The following is a 19,481-nucleotide window of genomic DNA, read 5'->3' as shown; positions in this document are numbered from 1 at the left end:
CAAGCCACCAAGCCACCACTGTGCCGCCAAGCCACCAAGCCACCAATGCCCCACCAAGCCACCACAACACATTATACGTAGACACGAACACTCATAGGCTATAACAGATATACATACCACTCGCCAAGTTCAGGATTTCCTCAACTATGTTGGAAACACCTGAGCGTTATAGATCCTGTTTAAGCATTGCAGCAGATCCGTGACTTGTTTATAAATAAATGTTCTTAATAATGGCAGTGGTGGCTCAACGGTTAAGGCGCTGGGTTACTGGTCAGAATGTCAAGCTCCAGCACCTCCAAGCTGCCACTGTTGGGCCCTTGAGCAACGCCCTTAACCCTCCCCGGGGTGCCGTATCATGGCTGAAGTACATTGGTTTGGGTTGTAAACACTAAGACACAGGACCTGCCTCTTAATTCATTCAATTAAACACATTGTAAACATCTGGTGGTTGGGGACCCCAGACAATGCACAGCCCAGGAAGGACATCCTCAGGCAGACAGGTGCCAGGAAGTTCACACGTAGGGATCAATAGGGTTACCATAGGTCATAAATTAGGTGCTCCTACAGAACTGTCAGCCAGGGGAACATGGGGTGTCATTAATCACAAGGGGTCATAAATCAATCTGACATTTTGACAGAAAGTATGTTATTACTACTGGTTGTGCTGTTTAATATTTGTGTGTTTGTTATTTTTAATAAATTCATTAACTGATATCTGTTACAAATCACTGGAATGATTATGAAATAATAATAATAATAATAATAATAATAATAATAATAATAATAATAATAATAAGCGCGTTCGCCTCACACCTCCAGGGTCGGGGTTCGATTCCCGCCTGTGTGTGCGGAGTTTGCATGTTCTCCCTGTGCTGCGGGGGTTTCCTCCGGGTACTCTGGTTTCCTCCCCCAGTCCAAAGACATGCATGGTAGGCTGATTGGCATGTCCAAAGTGTCTGTAGTGTATGAATGGGTGTGTGAGTGTGTGTGTGATTGTGTCCTGCGATGGATTGGCACCCTGTCCAGGGTGTACCCCGCCTTGTGCCCCATGCTCCCTGGGATAGGCTCCAGGTTCCCCGTGACCCTGAAGAGGATAAGCGGTATAGAAGATGGATAATAATAATGCGGCCTTGTTAGTGTGACACCTTTCTGCTTCCCCAGTAGCATACTACTTTTCTAAATAGTCTCTCTTTCTCTTTCTCTTTCTCTCTCTCTGTGTGTGTGTGTTTGTGTAGATGTTGACGAGTGTGTGGAAGGTCTCGCTCAGTGCCACACACACTCTCTGTGTGCCAATCTGCCCGGATGGTACCACTGTCAGTGTCGGAGTGGTTTCCATGACGACGGCTCTCACCTGCCTGACGGCAGCTCCTGCATGGGTGTGTCACACTTACATCATCACTTCCTGTCCCCCATCTCTGTCCTTCTCTCTTTCCTTTTGCTCCTCTCACACCCTTTCATTTCTTTGCCATCTGTTCCTCCTTGATCTCAGTCCACGATTCTTATTCTGCTACTTTATCCCTTTCACTGTATCTTTACATTTTTTCTCTGTGTTCATCACATCACTCACTCCATTCATACACGTCCTTTAGCTTTCTCATTTTTCTACCCCCTTTCTCTTTTCCATCTCTCCTCCCTCTCTCTTTCCTTTGCCCTTTTCTGTCTACTATCCGTCCGTGACTTAATTACATAATCGTGCTGTCTCTTTCTCTCACTTCCAACCTCCTAACTCTTTATCCCTCTATCTTTACTTTCGTGGTCATATATATATATATTTTTTTTTTACATTTCTCTAGCCATCTTTTCACACTTTTTTTGCCTTTGTCACTCATTATCTCTTTTTTCCCCACTGTTTCTTTTGTCACATCACTCTATTTCTTCATCACTCCATTTTGTTCTCAGATGATGTGTCCTTGGGTGTGAGAAAGTGGTGGCTTGGCGGTTAAGGCTACTGATTGCTGATCGGAAGGTCGGGGATTCAAGCCTCAGCACTGCCAAGCTGCCACTGCTGGGCCCTTGGGCAAGGCTCTTAACCGTCTCTGCTCCAGGGGCATCGTATCATGGCTGACCCTGTGCTCTGACCCCAACTTCCTGACAGGTTGGGGTATGCTCTACTGTATATGTGACCAATAAAGACTCATTATCATTATCTCTCATCTCATCATCATGGTTTTCTTTCTCTGGCTCATTAGCCCCATTAACTCATCTCTCTATCCTCTATCTCTCCATCCATGTCTCTATCATAGTGTTAACTTATTGCTTTTATTCCACCAGCTTTTATCTATTCATTCATCATTGCATGTTTGTCCTTATTTCTTACTTCCTCACTGTCTCTCCTTGCATCTCTTAGGCTTCATATCCTACTTTTCTTCACTCTCAAACATTCTCTTTCTATCCATCTCACATTCTCTTCCTCTTTTTTTTATTTGGGTTAGGGATATGGAGGGATGGGGAAAGAGAAAAGAGACATGGGATGGGGTCAGAGGGTCCAGAGGTGGGAGATGGGACAGAGGCTAAAGGCATGGGGAGATGAGGAAAGAGGATGAAGGGATGATGATGGAGGATAGAGGACAGAGGTTAGAGACATGAACACGCGATTGAGAGATCAAGACAGAGGATAAAAAGGTGGAAGGATGGAGACAAATGGGAGAGGATAGAGAGATGCAGGGTTAAGGACAGTGGATAGAAAGAGGAAGGAACAGAACTAGAGGACAGCAAGATGGCAGGATGAGGACAGAGGATGGAGGAACAGGATTGCTATCTTTGTTCAGCTCTATGTGTTATACGTTATGGTTCTGCACCTTACTCACAGTCTTATTATGTTAGCTCTATTAGTGGAATAGTTCTTGATAGTGCACTCAGACTGACGAATGCAACTTTCCATGGAGTGCCACGCATGTTATTCCCACTGAGAGCCTGTCTGAAACTTTCTCACTCCTGAAACTGGGTTACCCATATATTTATGACTCCGTGGCTTGGTCCCAATTCTCAGAAGTGCCTTCTTCCCCTTGCCCCCTTGGCTTTGACTCAAAACAAGTAGGACGGTCAGAAAAGCAAATAAATAAATACATACATTTGCATTTATTCATTCATTTCATTTGTTAAGCAAAGAAAGAGATCGTTGTCTTCTTCTTATAGGAAATATTCTAACGCAAACAAGATTATGTAAGATCACATTGTAATTAATCTATTCAAACTAAATACACTGATAAAATTCAAAACAAATTAATTCAAAATGCTAAAAAAAAAACTAAATACGACTGTAATATTTACATTCTGAAAGCACAAATAAGAAGATACATGGTAGTCAGCTGTGAGTCAATGTGTCTTCCACTATTCATCAGCGAGATATTGTATAACAGTCATAATTTCAAATAAATGTTTATCTGTATAGCCGCTGGAAGTCAGATACAAAAAAATCCTTGTTACAAAAAAGGAAAAAGTGTGTCAAGGCCTGAGGGATGGTGAACGTGGAGACAGAGAGAGAGAGAGAAAAAGAGAGAACGAGAAATCAGATAGAAATTCAGCGTAGAAGGGACTTCCGGTGTGGTGATGTAAGAGAACGCAGCAGAACGGATGGTCTCCCGATTTTTTTGCTTGTACATACAGTATACACCTTTTGAAGTGAATTTCCATTTATAAGATGTTTTAAAACCAATTAAACAACTAGAGAAGAGTTTACAAACTAATCTGTGCACAATGAGTAATCCTAAACAGAAAAGGGCTGTGTCGCAGTTGAAAAAGACTAGTGTAGCTAGCAAAGTCAAGTCAGAAATGAAGATGTGGAGGGAAACTTGGATGACTCTCTATTCATGACACAACATATTTCTGAACTAGCTAAACAACAGGAAATTCTCAAGAAGGACATGGCTGCCCTGATACCAAAACCACTTTGTAACACGGTAAATTCTTTTCAGAGTCTACTGACCGGTGAAATTGCAGGTAAAAACTTTGAGTGTCTTGTGGCGGCGGAATCTACGTCTCAAAACAGTTTGTTATTGGAGCGTCTAGACGACCAATAGATCACGTATCCTGAATGTACCTGAGGAGAGCAATGATGGCAAAGACGTTGGTGTACGTGTTTCAGAACTGCTGGCGGAAGCAGTAGCTGAGGTATTCACGAGCCCACCACCAATGGAGTGCACTGTTCTCTCAGACCCAAGCCTATAGTGGGTAAGCCCTCACGTGCCTTTATGCTATGTTTTCATCATTATAGTGCACAGGAGCTTGCCTTGAGATGGGCCAGACAGCATGAGGTGAAGTCCAAGGGGTATACACTGAGTGCCCAATCTGAACACTGGAGGGCATACAGTTTCGTCTGCTGTACCCCACATGCCTCAAAGTCATGTTTAAGAGGGAGAACCTCATCTTCGAGACCCCAGATGAAGAAAATGACAGGTGCTTGCTCAGAAGGAAAAGTGAGACTGCATTAGTATTAAAATGACAGGACCTGTCCATTCAAGAGACTTTTACAAAGGAGACACATAACATTTTCTGTCATTAACTAGGGGAGTGTTCATGACAAAAACTATTCTGGAGTTTTTTGTGTTCAATGGTTCCTTCCCCTATTAGCATGAACTGTTCGCAATGTGCAGGTATTCTGAACAGAATATATCTCAGAGGTTCTACTTTGTTAAAATGTCTTTTTAGAGAGAGAGTTTTTTTTTGTTGTTGCTTTTTTCTTGTCCGTATCTGTCACCAGATGCCTAATCAGTTGTAGTACCAAAAGTGCAAATGCTCTTAGATTTACGTTTTTAATATTCATTACTTATTTTAGTTAAGTTTGATAATTGGGAGATTTCCGCAGGAAAATAGATTGTCAAGAGAGTCAACCTAATGAGATGCAGGGCCAGCCCCAGTGGTGCAGGAGGAGTATGGGCGAACCGCTGCGGGCAGTATGTTGTCTCCTCGGAGACAAACACATCCACTTCCGCTTGGCCGAACCACCACCATATGGACTCCACCACTTGTGGATGGAGCCTCCAATCCCCAGGCCTCAGCCCCTGCCTTGAAAGGATGTCTTCCCCCACATTCCGGTTGCCTTGAATGTACATTGGACTCACTGAAAAAAGAAGAATTAGTTGTGCCTGCCTGTACAGGGGGTGTGAACTTAACGCTCCCTGCTGGTTAAGATATGAGACCACCACTGTGTTGTCTGTCACAACTAACACATGGTGACCTCTCAATTGAGGGTTGAACCCTTTGACTGTAGGCAACTCGGGGAGCGATCCGAGCTCATCAATTGGCAGTCGATCGTTATGTTTGAACTACTCAATGAGGCATCAGAGAGGCTCACAGACACATCACCGAGGCATCACAGACGCCAGACACATATTTCGTATGCTAAATATCTGGAGCTGTCGGGCGACTTCACATTCTGTGGGGTGAAAAGTGTCACTGTGGCAGTGATTGCGGCGACGAGCTACAGTCAATGACAGAGCAAGGCATGGGGTGAGGTCACCATGAGGAAGGGAAACCCGCAAAACCTATTGCAAACTCTTGTTTCGCACCTGGTTTTCAATGTCATATATCTGTGTCAATTCTCGCGTGTGTTTTCGTGACAAAACGTAGTTTGGACACCAGATAGAGTCACTGTCAGATCGTGTAATGTGTGTGACCCGCTGTTGCCTAGCAATCAGGTAGTGTGAACACCACAACGACTTCATGGCTCCCGATTACAAAACAGCAAGTCATGTAGTGTGAAAAGCATGGCAATCTGCCAACGGTGAAAGTTGTGCAGTGTGAACTTACATTTACTTTTATTCACTTAGCAGACGCTTTTATCCAAAGCGACTTACAAATGAGAAAGATACAAGCAAAGCGATATATCAAGCAGAGAACAATACAAGTAGTGCTACCATACAAGATCCATTAATTGAGTTCCAGAAGAAGCAAAGTGCGCAAAGTAAAGGTGTAAGTGCATTTTTTTTTATTATTATTATGAGTTGGTTAGGTGTTCATGGAAGAGGTGGGTCTTTAGCTGTTTTTGAAGATGGTGAGAGATTCTGTGGTCCGGATTGAGATTGGAAGTGCATTCCACCACTGAGGAACAGTTAGTGTGAAGGTTCTGGAAAGGGACTTGCGCCACGCTGAGTTGGAACTGCTAAACGTCGGTCGCTATCGATCGCCGATTCCATGAGGGAACGTAAGCCTTCAGGAGAGAGTTGAGGTAGGAGGGTGCTGTTCCTGACAAGGTCTTGTAGGTGAGCATCAAGGCCTTGAACTTGATGTGGGCAGCTACAGGAAGCCAGTGGAGGGAGATGAAGAGGGGTGTGACATGGGTTCTCTTGGACTGGTTGAAGACGTTGAGAAGGCCTTCGATAGAGTTGAATGGGGCTTCTTATTTTAAACATTTAAAAGATTTGGTTTTGGGCCGTTATTTTCTAAATGGGTAAAATTACTGTACACCGGGCCAATGGCGTTGGTACTATGTAATGGTGTAGTGTCATCACGATTTGAGCTACATGGGGCACACAACAGCGGTGTCCCCTCTGATTTTTGCATTGGTCTCAGAGCCCTTGGCTATAGCAATATGTAATAATCCAAATATTAAAGGTATCACAGCGGGCCAGCAGCAGCATAAAGAACTTCTATATGTTGATGATATTTTACTGTCTCCAGTAACCCACAAATGACAGTGCCCACAATGTGTTCCTTAATAGAAGGTTTCTCCCAGATCTCAGGCTATAAAATCAATTGGACTAAGTCAGAAGTAATGCACTTATCTAAGAACTGCCATGGTGTAACAGGGGACCAGTGACCATTTAAATGGGTCTCATCAGGTATGCTTTATTTGGGAATTAAACTTGTACCAGGATTGGAGAAAATAATGCAGATTAACTTCCAACCAGTTTTATACAAAAATGTGTATATTCTGGTTTGAATTAATCTAGTTAAAATGACAATTGTACCCAAAATTAATTATTTATCATGTATACTTCCCCTTGTGTTACCATTGTCACTTCTGAAGGAATACAATAAATGTCTAGAATACTTAATATAAGCAGGGGAAGTGACCCCTTTTTAATCGCACTAAATTGTACTCTGCTAAAAGCTCAGATGGGCTCTCTCTTACCAGAATTGACTGGTACCATTGGTCCTTCTTGCTCTTGCAGCTGGCTAAAAACAAAATGGCACTCAACAAAGCCCCTGCATGGGTGCATATTGAAAAATAATTAATTGCCCCCTTTCCAGCAGAGGCCTTCTTGACACAGCTTGCTTGACCAATACCAGACCAAAATCCAATTCTTAGATTTATTAGGGAAAGCTGGAAATAGTATCATCAACATTCAAAACAAACCCCATGGCTAACAACTAGAGCCTCGGTCTGGCACAACATAAAATTACGAATAGATAAGGGGCCTTTCTACTCTATCTGTTACAGTGGGCCATAAGGAATATGGTTCTTAGATAACCATTATGAGGGAGAACATATGGTCTCATTTAGTCACTTGAAACAAACTTACAAACTATTATACACTGACATTGTCTCCATGCAACTCTTTAAAATGGTCCTGACTCACCAACAGATGTACAGCACAGGCGTTCAGCTTTCTATGCCTATTTTAGAGATACTAATGCAGCTAATTTAAACAGGCTTAAAGTGGCATGGGAAAGAGATTAGACCGGGGACGATCAAGGAAGAAATATGGAAACAGGTTCTATCGAAATGGCAGACTAATATTCATGAGATTCAATCCCAGTGTTAAAAAATGATTAAAAAAAAAAATTCACAGATGCTACTGGAAATACAGGGTAGAAGGTGTACGATTGCAGATGTTTTGCTATATACAGTTTGTCAGCTCCACTTTACCCTGTACATCAGTAGACAGGGACCACCATCAGACCTCCACTGAGCAGATGTTATTTGTGGGGTGGATCATTTCCAGCACAGCAGTGACACTGGCGTGGTTTTGTGGGTGTGTGTGGCACTGGGAAGAGTGTATAAGGTGCAGCATTGGTGTCTGGTGCCTGTGTTTTTGTTGTTGTTGTTGTTTTTTAAACAACTCAGTCTCACTGCTGTGTTGAGTAAAATCCAAAACCAAAAATATCCAGCCAAAGCAGTGCTGTGACCATAAACCAGCACCGATGGAGGATGAATAACAGACACTGCATGAAAACATGGCTGCAGTTTCTGACTGTGCACCGACATGGTGAAACAATGTGAAAACAAGTGTGAACAGCTTCTTAAAATTCAAACAATGCTGTTTTAGAGATTCACACTGCCATGTCTGGTCATGTAGTGGAGAAATAATGATTCCTTAAAAGACAATAACAAGTGTACACCTACTGTACAGTATGGTTTTATAATAGACCAACAGTCTAGGGACACAGTAGGCATACCTAATAAAATGTCTTATATGTGTGGTGGTCTGGGAAAACCGTCTGGTGTCACTGTTCCTGGTGCAGGAGGATAAATCCGTGCCTCACAGGTTCCTCAGCCTGCAGCTTTATTAAACATTACCCACAAAACACCAGTCTGATCTTTAACACTGAAGAGGCCTTCTAGGCAGAATTGAAAAAGATTGAAATGGGCAAACTAACACAGACATTGGATAAAGGATGATCGAAAAAAAAAAGTGTTCTGAACAGACCACAAAATTTGGAGGTCTTTGGATCACAGAGAAGATCATTTGTGAGGTTCAGAACAAATGAAAAGGTGCTGAAGAAGAGCTTGACGCCATCTGTCAAGCTCAGTGGAGGTAAAGTCTGGGGAAGTCATTTTGTAACACCATGCCATACCATGCAGACAGTGCTCAATTAGAGATCCTACAACGAGACAATGATTCAGAGAACTGCTCCAAATTATGCAAGGCCTATTTAGGAAAGAAGCAGTCAGCTGGAGTTCTGTCTGTAATGGATTGTCCGGCGAAATCAACGAATCTCAACGCTATTGTTCTGTTGGTATGGAAAAAGTTCCCATTAAACCAGTCCAACGTGTGGGAGGTGCTTCAGGAAACGAGGCATGACTTTTCTACAGAATATCTCAACAGACTCGCAGCCAGAATGGAAAAGTCTGTAATCATGGCAAAGTTTTAAACTGTTTAAATCACTTGATAAAAATACATTAATAACAAGAAACTTGGTCAACAGAACAGCAGTGAGTGAATCAATCAGCATTTATTTTCCCTCTGATGTTCGTGTGAACAATGAGGCTAATGTCTCGAGTGACTTTTACCTGAGTGATTAGATGTGGAAGATGCTGAGAGCTCATTTCCCACCATAAACTTCTGCAAATTTGGCAGTAATGTTTCTCCATGAGTGGATTAAGTAATAAATGTAGAGCTAGGCAGGAAGTCTCAGTGCAATTAGAATGAAATCTTTAAATGCAGTTTTCCCCTTTTCACTAATCTTGTGCGTTTCATTAGTTACACCTGACTGCTAATTACTCTCTTAATAATGTGGAAACAGGGAAGGTGTGCTTATATTCCCCACTTCCTCACCTGAGGTAATTTGATTGTTTGTAGAAGTTGGTGAGGATCGCACAATTGTTATTTCGGCCCAAATATAATTTGTTTCTGAATTCTAGTCCAGTGTTTGAAATGCAGCTTGGTTAAAATAACATTTGTTATATACATATATAGTATAAAGTATGACATTTAGAAATGAAATGAAATGTCGCTATATTAATTAGCAAAAAGCATAAAGAGGCAATAAAACTGAGACTGAAGTAAACTTATAATTCTTTCAAATTTGGAGTGATATTGCCAAAAACATGTGTATACAGTGTGAGGTTATAAATATATAGGCAGGCAAGGTGTCTTGTAGTGGAATTGTGAAAAAAAAAATCTTTAATTGAGATATTGTCGTTATTCACTGTTGAGGTTAACCAAATTCTAAAATGTTCTAAGTTTCATTCTGGTTAAGATACACGCGAAGGAGAAACTAATTTCAGTTCAGTCAATTTCAAAACTTTTTATATAGTAGAAAATGTCCAAATCTGACAGAGAAAGAGATAAAGAAAGAGGGAAGGGAGCTTTCGTCCCAGCTGGTCTCTCATCCAATGGCAAATTTTAATTGTTTCCTGAAAAAAACCTTCTTTTGAGAGCGATCGGGAGAAAACTAGGAAACGATGTGACAGGCTCATTTACATAAACCAAATTAAACTGCCATCAGGAGAAAAGTCAAACGCTAACAACTCACCTCTATTAATAATAAGTGCGGAGCTGGGACTTGGGACTGGGACTTGCTACACCACCAACACACACACACACACACACACACACACACACACACACACACACACACTCTCTCTCTCTCTCTCTCTATCAGACTTGTACATGGCCTAATGAATATTTATTTACACTCATGCTAACACACCATGCATGAACATCAACAGCAACAGCCACTCTGTTTATTCATAAGACAGATGTTCTTGAAATTATCAAATACATGGGTGTGTGTGTGTGTGTGTGTGTGTGTGTGTGTGTGTGTGTGTGTTTTCTCTACAAGACACAATGCGCATTTCAGTTTGGTGCCAAAATATAAAAAGATAACATCTATGTGGACGGTATATTTTGGATTTTTTTATGTTTTACATTAACAATCTTAAGTCATAATATTGCTTATGATTCTCTGATAATCACGTAATTATCAGTTTACTATCCAGCGTTGGAATAACACACTGCACAGTACCGAGAGAAAGGAGACTTGCAGATCTCATTGAGTTCTAATGTGAGCACTATAATATAAATAAATGGTATTTTATATCATATAGAATTACATTATAGCAAAAGCAAAACCACTGACATGTAAATACATTGCAGACGAAACGAAGTTTTTGTAAACCCCTGGATCAGAACAGAGGAAATGGACTGAGGTATTCAATCAGACACTGATGATAATTGTCAGGCTACGTATGTGCGTCTGTGGGTGGTAAATTGGGGAATTAAAAGTAATATCTAGAGTTTAATATTTGCCAGATAAATAAATAAATAAAGTGAAGATGTTTAAAATAAATTAACTGAAGATGTTCACCCACATACTACACTGTAAGGAAAGAAAAACATTATATATATATATATATATATATATATATATATATATATATATATATATATATATATATATATATATAAAATCTTTGCTGAATCTCAACGCCAGTGTCAGACGAGTGTTCTGTGGCCAGTTATAAAACACAATGTGTGGCCATTTAGACATAAAGAACACACGGAAAATGAAAACGTCTGTCTGCCTGACTAGAAGCTCCGATTGTTGCCACGGTGACTTTGTTGAAGACATCACAAGAAACGGGATTGTCATAAACACTCAACCAATCATTAAACCATGTGTTGATGTGTTTGATAGATAAAAGTGACCATTTCAAGGCAGCATTGTCTGACAGTTCATTCATATGTGCTCGCATTTAATTACACAATGTTTGTTTCATATAATCCAAAATATTCCTCCATACGTGCCTCCAAAGTCTCCGTACCATATCAGGCAGAATGTTTTTTCCCCCGCTCTTTTTTTCATTCAAATTAATACAAATGGTGGTTTTGTGTAGATATTGACGAGTGTACCATGCACACACACACGTGCTGGAACGACTCGGTGTGTGTGAACCTGCCAGGAACCTTCGACTGTGTGTGCATGAACGGCCCAGAATGCACCGGGGACTGCATACAAGGTGAAGAGCTAAAACACAATGGACAAGAGTGGAGCCTCAACCATGATCACTGCACTGTGTGCACCTGTAAGGTAATTTTACACTCACGAGCACACACACACACACATTAGGAGCACAAACACAGCCTTGGGAATTATTTTAGAGAAGACCATTTAAATTCACAATAAGATCGAGAATATTATGTGTGCTGAATATTGTCATACGTCATATGACTGGTTACCAGGATGGGAAAGTGTTCTGCAGGCGGAGAGCGTGTGACTGCACCACTTCTGACATGGATGTGTCCTGCTGTCCGGAGTGTGACACGCGCCGGAGCAGTCAGTGTGTTCATCAGAACGGACACACACTTTACTACAGCGGAGAATCCTGGATCTATAATTGCCAGCAATGTCAATGCCTGGTATACACACACACACACACACACACACACACGTCCTTTTCTGCTATGACAAATAATGATACATACTGTATGTACTGTCAAAGCTTGGGTTACTGTGAATGTGAATTCTGTGTTATGTAAAAATGTAGATGCCATGTGCATATTATAGGATAGTAAACACACAAAAGATTCCACGTTAACATAAACAGAAACGTACACAATCAATAATGTCACTATCTATTCACTTTACTTTAGCCACAATTAAAATAATGCTTATAATGCATATATTTAACAAAATAACTATGCTGATATAATGTTGGAGAATGACCAAGAGATAAGTTAGTTCTTGTTTTTGCTTATAGCAGCAATAAAACACTCATTAACTCCCCCTCTCACTATCTCTCTCTCTCTCGCTCTCTGTCACGCGCGCTCTCGCTCTTAAAAAACATTTCGATGCATCCGGCAGTACTGTGTAAGAGCTGTTACTATAGAAACATAACGGTTTAGAATGGGAGAATTTAATATAAAGCTGTTGTTCAGCCAGAACTCACATCCAAGCCAAGCAGTTCTACAAAAATAATGCACACCTGATCTAATCCGATTAGAGAGTTTACCCTTGTTGTGGTTTATGGCTGTTTGTAAATGGTGTGCACTTATATAGCACCTTTTAACCATAGCAGTTCTACAAAGCACTTTAGACTGTTTCTCATTCACACACACACCAATGACACCAAGGCGCTAGCCTGGCATCGGGAGCAACTTGGGGCTCAGTGTCTTGCCCAAGGACACTTCAGCTTGTGAATGCATACGGGTCGGGGATTGAACCTCCAACCCTGTGATTAGGGGACAACCCGCTCTACCACTTGAGCCACAGTCCCGTATGTGTGTGTACAGTTACTGGAAGTAGCCCTGATGTTCTGCACAATTTGGTGTTTCCTCTTTCCTTTTCCACAGGATATTTGCCACTTCAACATAGCTTGCAATTTTTTACCATGTAAAATACCACAATTGTGTTTGTTTGTCCACACTAGTACATTTTAGGAGCCTCTAGGTTGCCATATTAGTCGCACAGTTTGTATTTCTAGAAAGTTGACATGCTGACTTTATTCTTTTGGAGGTTTTTCTACACATTTTTCTCATAACTGACTTTCAGTTCTAAAGCTAGAGCTGACAAAGTGCCAAAGCTACCCCAAAGGCAGTGACCCTTGCGCATCAGTCTGTCTGTGTGGAAGCAGAGGAATTGGCTGTGCTCAACAACAATAGGAATGGGGAAATACAGTGTGCGTCCTTGAGATCTGTGGTTACAAACCAAAGGTCACACCACACCTATATGTCTTTCTTCCCCAAACTGTTGCCACAAAGTTGGAAGCACACAATTATTATACAGTATAGAATGTCATTGTATGCTGTAGCTTTACAATTTCCCTTTTAGTGGATCTAAGGAGCCCAAATCTGTTTCAGCATGACATTACCCCTAAGTTTGGAGTGGAAGAACTTGAGTGTCCTGCACAGAGCCCTGACCTCAGACCTACTGGACATCTTTGGGATGAACTGTAACACAGACTGAACCCCAGGCCTCCTCACCCATCATACTGATGCGCTTGTGGCTGAATGGACAAATGGGGGGGTGTTTAACAAGAACATATGGATGTGACGGTCAGGTGTATGTGTACACAGAATGGCAGACATTTAAGTTTCTCAGATCAAAAGATGGAGAGGATTCTGTCTCCTTTTTTTGGAATCAGAAAATATCTTGGAAAAAATCTGTGAGGCTTTCTGGTCCATGTAGAATCCATCTAGTAGTGACTAAACTGCCACAGTCAGTAGAGCCAGTTGACTTGAGTGTTGTCATGCTGCCTCTATGAGGCCATTGAGTGTGTTTGGCAGTGTTCAACGGTGAATCTGTAAACGATACCCTGTGAGCAGTGTGCTCACTAGCCACTGGTCTGTTGTTATCAAGCTCCATTGCTCTAGTTATAGAGGGGGAGAACCATCCCACCATCAGCCCTGTGATTTCAGAACCAACACCAAGATCCCCTAGCAGTTTCGGCCAGTTTGCTTAAGAGACGTACCTGCTGCAACTTGTGTGGCTTTTCCCATCGCTTTTGCACAGCACAGACAGAGTTCCAAGGGGTAGTCTGTTTCTGATGATTTCATGCTTCCAAGGCCTGTGCACCAAATACCTGTCTAGGTACCAAGGGCAGTTGATGCAGTATGTTTTTTACCAGAGTCTGACAGAGATTTTGGCATTTGAGCCAGCCAAACTTGTCTCCTAATCTGCTTTAACAGCACTATTGATTTTGACATGATTCCTATAGCTTGAAGTGTTCTCTGTAAGATCGCTGAGCCCATCACAATTTGTTTTGCTGCAGGCATTATTTCCTTAAGGGCCACTAGCAAGTGTGGCATACTCAGCAGTGTATAATCTGCTTTGAATGCTGGCACATCTGTCAAAAAATCAGTACCTTGTGGAATTGCTCAGACAATTGCATGGGTTATGGGTTACAAAAAGGATTATGCACTTTTCCAGCCATATTGGTTGGGGAATCCAACTTTAATTTTGCCGAGGCAGCCTTAACACTAGTCTATAGGGCATTTAGTGCCACTGCTGTGCTGTGCCCATGCTTTTCACTCCAATCTTCAGTCTTGTTCAATGTCGAGCTATATTTTCCTTCCTAGTGGGCTCTGCAGCCATATCTGCTGTTTGCTTCAAAGCACTGCCAAAGAAAGGTGATGAATAAGACAGCAGCATTTTCATAGCCTGCCACAATTGGCATTATGCTGTAGTTAGGTCAGGGCTCTGTAAGTGTGTCGCAGATGTTCAGGTCCCAAACAATTAGGTCACGTCCATTGTCCAGCATGGCAGGACAAACAACTTCCATCCTGCCCTTAAATACACAAAAGGCTGTGTATTCACACAAGCGTCAATAATTCATGCAAACTATCATTTCATGGACTTTTTGAGATTTTAGTTACTCTGCATCTCCATCACGCACACTTCTACATGTCAGTTAACTGGTCACATGTGTTATTCAGCAACACAGCTGTGGCGAAATTAGTAGTAAGTCAAATATTAGAAGTACCATCAACTACGGAGTGCAGATTTTAACACTAACAAGATTAGCACAAGTCACAGGACTGTAGTGCTGTACTGCATCTTTAATCCACTTCCTCCTCATGAAGATGAGAGAGTGGAAAGAAGCATCTTAATTATCCGCCAGTGATTGTACGCAAAAAATGACAATAATTTAATGCTGAAATAACCTTTACATCAAGCGATTTAAGGGTCACACCGACCATGAGGTGAAAAGAAAAAGAAGACCTGTTTTCTTACTGATAGTCGTTCAAAAATGCAATTTTCTTCCCTGTTTAACCTTCTTGGTGTTTTTCTGAGTTATCATTACATAATTACATTTGCAAGTGCACTGTAAAGTAATCTAAATAATATTCGCCTGGCTGCTTTCAACAGTTGTGGCTTCCCTATAAATTAGATTTCAGAGCATCATTCACGGCAGCAGGATTCTACATCGATAACGATCCTAATCACTGAAGATTGTGCTGAGTTTATGAAAACAGGAATTAGAACTTCCTGGGATCCAAAAGTCAATTGTTTTGTATTTTTGTTTAATAAGGTGTTATCAGCGCAGGTGTTCTTGACTGGATTTATTATGCAGGGTATTGATCTTTGTTTTTGTGCATGAATACATATTGGTCTTAAAGGTATTAAAGCTATTCCATTTTTATTCTATTCTAGTTTTGTAGTTTATGTACATACACCCACCTGATGATGATGATGATGATGATGATGATGATGATGATTGTTATTATATAGCTGCAAGCAGCAGTTATCGGGGTTCAAGCCATTTAGGGCCCTCAAAGACGTTAAAAAATGACTTAATTACTTATTATTTAATAATAACGACCATACAAATGAACAACATGGTTTAAATAATTGTTGTTTTAAAAGCATGCTGATAAATGAGGGATGAAAAGTAAATTATAAATAAATACAAAATAAAAGGGTGGGGGCATTTCTGCATTTCATCTCATCCTGAATGCTGCTGTCTCTTTCCTGCCATGGCCTTTCAGCCAGAGTTCATCGCAGCTGGCAGAGTTTGCCAGGGCATCATGGTGGGCTGCCAGATTTTGCAATTAACTCCGTTATATGACTGCTACCATACACAGCAGGATAAGGAAAAACTTCTCTAATTGCTGCTACCTTTTGTGAGAGCAGAACCATTTTGAGTAAGTAGGTCAACCGCTGCAGTGTTTTATCTTTTCATCAAGAAGTGTTTCATCGCTCAGTCTACATAAACACAGCTAAAAACCCGCACCATCCATTTTCTCCATATCCATCTATTTAACACTCTCACTCTACATACCTGGAGAGATAGACACCCGTCTGTCCTCTGTCCAGTGTCCTCAACGCAATGTACTAGTAAAGTAAATGTAGTTTTAGTCTGAGCACTCCTAGTTATCTTCTGACATGCCATTTACTGTTGAAGTGCATATATAACCTGTTCACATAGCTGCACTTTCACTTTCGAGACACTTCATCTTCATCAAGCCGGAAACTCTATCCACATTTAGCTGCCTAGACAGCAGTGATGGCAGAGGGGTTGGTTTTTTTTCCCCCTCTGTTAATCAAATTGCCAGCATGCTGTCTAACTTCTGCATGCAGCTTTGATTTAAAACGATTAGGGCTAAATCTTTATCAGTGTAGTCGGCTAATGATGTCACTCTAGGAGCAAACCTCCGCCTGTGATGGTTGGCAAATGAGGAAAAATTATAGCCTCCATCACTCACTAACCAAACTTATCAGAGGAACCGACATGGGAGTGGAGGTTAAAGGTCAGACCCTAATTTAAGCTAGCCTAGATTGTAAAAGACCTAGAGACGTGTAATTATGTCAGCTTTCAGTGAAACAGCAGCTCGTGCTGGGAATCCACAGGGGGAAAAGTACAGAGTAGTAGCTGTGTCTGAAATTTTCTGAATTAAAGCATAAATGGGGCTGAATGCAAAATCGTCACAATGCCTTTGGTGAGAAAGAAAATAGTTCCCAAAGAAGCCACAACTGGATAGAGAGTTAGCGTGTTGCAAGAATTGGACATTTTATGTAGTCAACAAGACAAATGGAGTGATACACACAGTGACATGTTGTACTAAATTTCAGCACTCCTGAACACCATTTGTCCAATCAAACCTATGCACAAAACTCTAGGGTACACATATATATTGTCTGCAGAACTATTGGCTCCCTTGGTAATGGGATTTTCTGTGGGGTTCAAGTCAGGTGACTGTAAATATTGAAAGTTAACCTGATTTGCAATGGGGGTTGAATAATTTTGATTGCAAATGTACATACATACGTTGTAATAAAATTGTCTGTATAAAAAGTTTTGTTGTGGAATTTATGGAGTTTCTGGTTCAAATGCTAGGACATCCATTTTCTCTAGACAAGGACAAGGGTCATGTGATAAGATCAAATGGTTCTGAAGTGTTTTAAGTTGGAGAACTTGGAGAGGGTCCTCCACCACTTGGGAACCAAATGAAGGAAATAGGCCCTACGCGGAGGATTTCAAAGGGAAGGATGCTCAACACCGCCATTTTTAGGGTCAAAACTATTACTTTAAAACGGCCTTCTATTATGATGATTATATTAACGGACCGAGCAATGGACACATCACTTCAAAAAGACATTGTTGTACATTTGGCTGCAGAGTCAAGTTCAAATCATTACAATGATGGTAAAATAGTACAACTCTTGTACCTCCGTAGTAAGCCGGTGAGCAAATTATTACTTAAGACATGATCATTTAAGATTGAGCAGCACTCTGTCTGACTTATTATAGATGAATTGGCACCGTATTGCCAAGACATAAAGAATGTATTACAAGAAAGCTGAAGATATTTATCAGAGAGGCATTATTAATGGATATTTTCTTTCTGTGGTTTATCTTCGTATTGGGAATTGTTTCATTTCTCAGCACTGTCTGATCTTTTCTGCACTTTTTCCGTAAGACACCTCATGTTTTATGTCTTTGTCTTTTGGTCCTTTGTCTTTTAAATTAGTTTCCTCATGTTGAGGAACAACTCGAGTGATATTTGCTAGATGAGCCTTAAACCTCTGACTTGACCAGCTGTGATATATTTATAGTCAGCTTGGATGATTTAAATATATTCTTTCTATTACTACATCTTATAGCTGTTTTGTATTTCCCCAACTGTAGACATAGACAGAACAATTAAATACTACAGTCAGGTCCATAAGTATTTGGACAGTGTCACTTTTTCGTAATTTTGCCTCTGTTCACCACCCCAATTGATTTGAAATGAAGTAATCATAATGTGATTGAAATGTACACTTTCAGCTTAAATTCAAAGGGTTTAACAAAAACATTGCAATAACTTCTTTTTAATACTTTGCAGTCAGTGACTGCCTGAAATCTGGAACCCATCGACATCACCAAATGCTGACGTTCCTCCCTTGGTGCTGCTTGTTTGTGGCTCTTTCTGCCTTCAGTTTTGTCTTCATGCTCAATTGGGGTCATCAGATATTTAAGAACATTTAATTTCTTTGACGTGAGAAGCTCTTGGATTGCTTTTGTGGTATGTTTTGTGTTTGCATTATACAACTGTACTGTGAAGCAGTCCTATCTGTTTTGCAGCCTTTGACTGAATCTGAGCACAAAGTAGAGCTCTATACACTTCCAAATTCATCCTGCTACTTCTGCTGTATCAGCAGTCATATCATCAATAAACACCAGTTCCATTGGCAGCCATACATGCCCACTTCCTCCACATGTTTGACAGATGCTGGGGTTGCAGGATATTTTGCTTCTCCAACCTGCACTGACCCTGCTAGCTCACAAATTCAAACTATATAATCAATTAAGCTATCCGACTTATTCTTTAAAAAAATAAAACAGCCAATCTCATGAAGACTGGATTCAGATGAGGAAGGTTTATTAGCAGTCACCAAATAACCCAAACTGGAACCAGGAATGCACACCACATGAAGATGTAGCTTGCAGCAAAAGCTTCAGTGGCACACAGTCTCTTTATATACACTTCAAGCATGGCACCATATCTAACATTAACCATACATAGTTCCCCTTCTTGTACATCCAATCACAATCTTCCACACATATCCCAGTTATGCAATTTCCCATTATCTCCAAGAGACCTTAGGTTTACTAATTTAGTACTGCTCTAAATTTCCCTTATCTCCATCATCATTTTTGACAGTTATACTGTAGGGTTTATTATCTTTTCTAGCAGTTAGCTCCTTATCTACTTTTGAGCTATTTCTACCTCGATTGAGCAACAGACTTTTCTCTTGTCAGGGACGAGTGAACATTCTAATGCTTATCTGCACGGTACAGTTGTTGCTCTTTTATAGTTGGCCGTCTCCTCTATCTTTGCTCCTTGTCTGAGCCATGGTAGGGTCAGACTTGTGCTTGTAAATTATTCTAT

General features: G+C 40.9%; 1 protein-coding gene across 1 annotated transcript in view; it reads left to right on the top strand.

Moving 5' to 3' along the window:
* The window catches only part of LOC108270557 (protein kinase C-binding protein NELL1), a 211,458-nt gene that overhangs the window by 188,677 nt on the left and 3,300 nt on the right, over nt 1–19,481 (top strand). Inside the window, exons 16-18 of the mRNA XM_017477381.3 lie at nt 1,236–1,376; nt 11,504–11,697; nt 11,850–12,026. Of these exons, the coding sequence (XP_017332870.1) occupies nt 1,236–1,376; nt 11,504–11,697; nt 11,850–12,026 (512 nt within the window). The remainder of the gene's footprint in view (nt 1–1,235; nt 1,377–11,503; nt 11,698–11,849; nt 12,027–19,481) is intronic.

Source organism: Ictalurus punctatus, chromosome 10, assembly GCF_001660625.3.
Source record: "Ictalurus punctatus breed USDA103 chromosome 10, Coco_2.0, whole genome shotgun sequence".
Lineage (NCBI taxonomy): Eukaryota > Metazoa > Chordata > Actinopteri > Siluriformes > Ictaluridae > Ictalurus > Ictalurus punctatus.
This window is presented reverse-complemented; position numbering and strand designations above follow the sequence as displayed.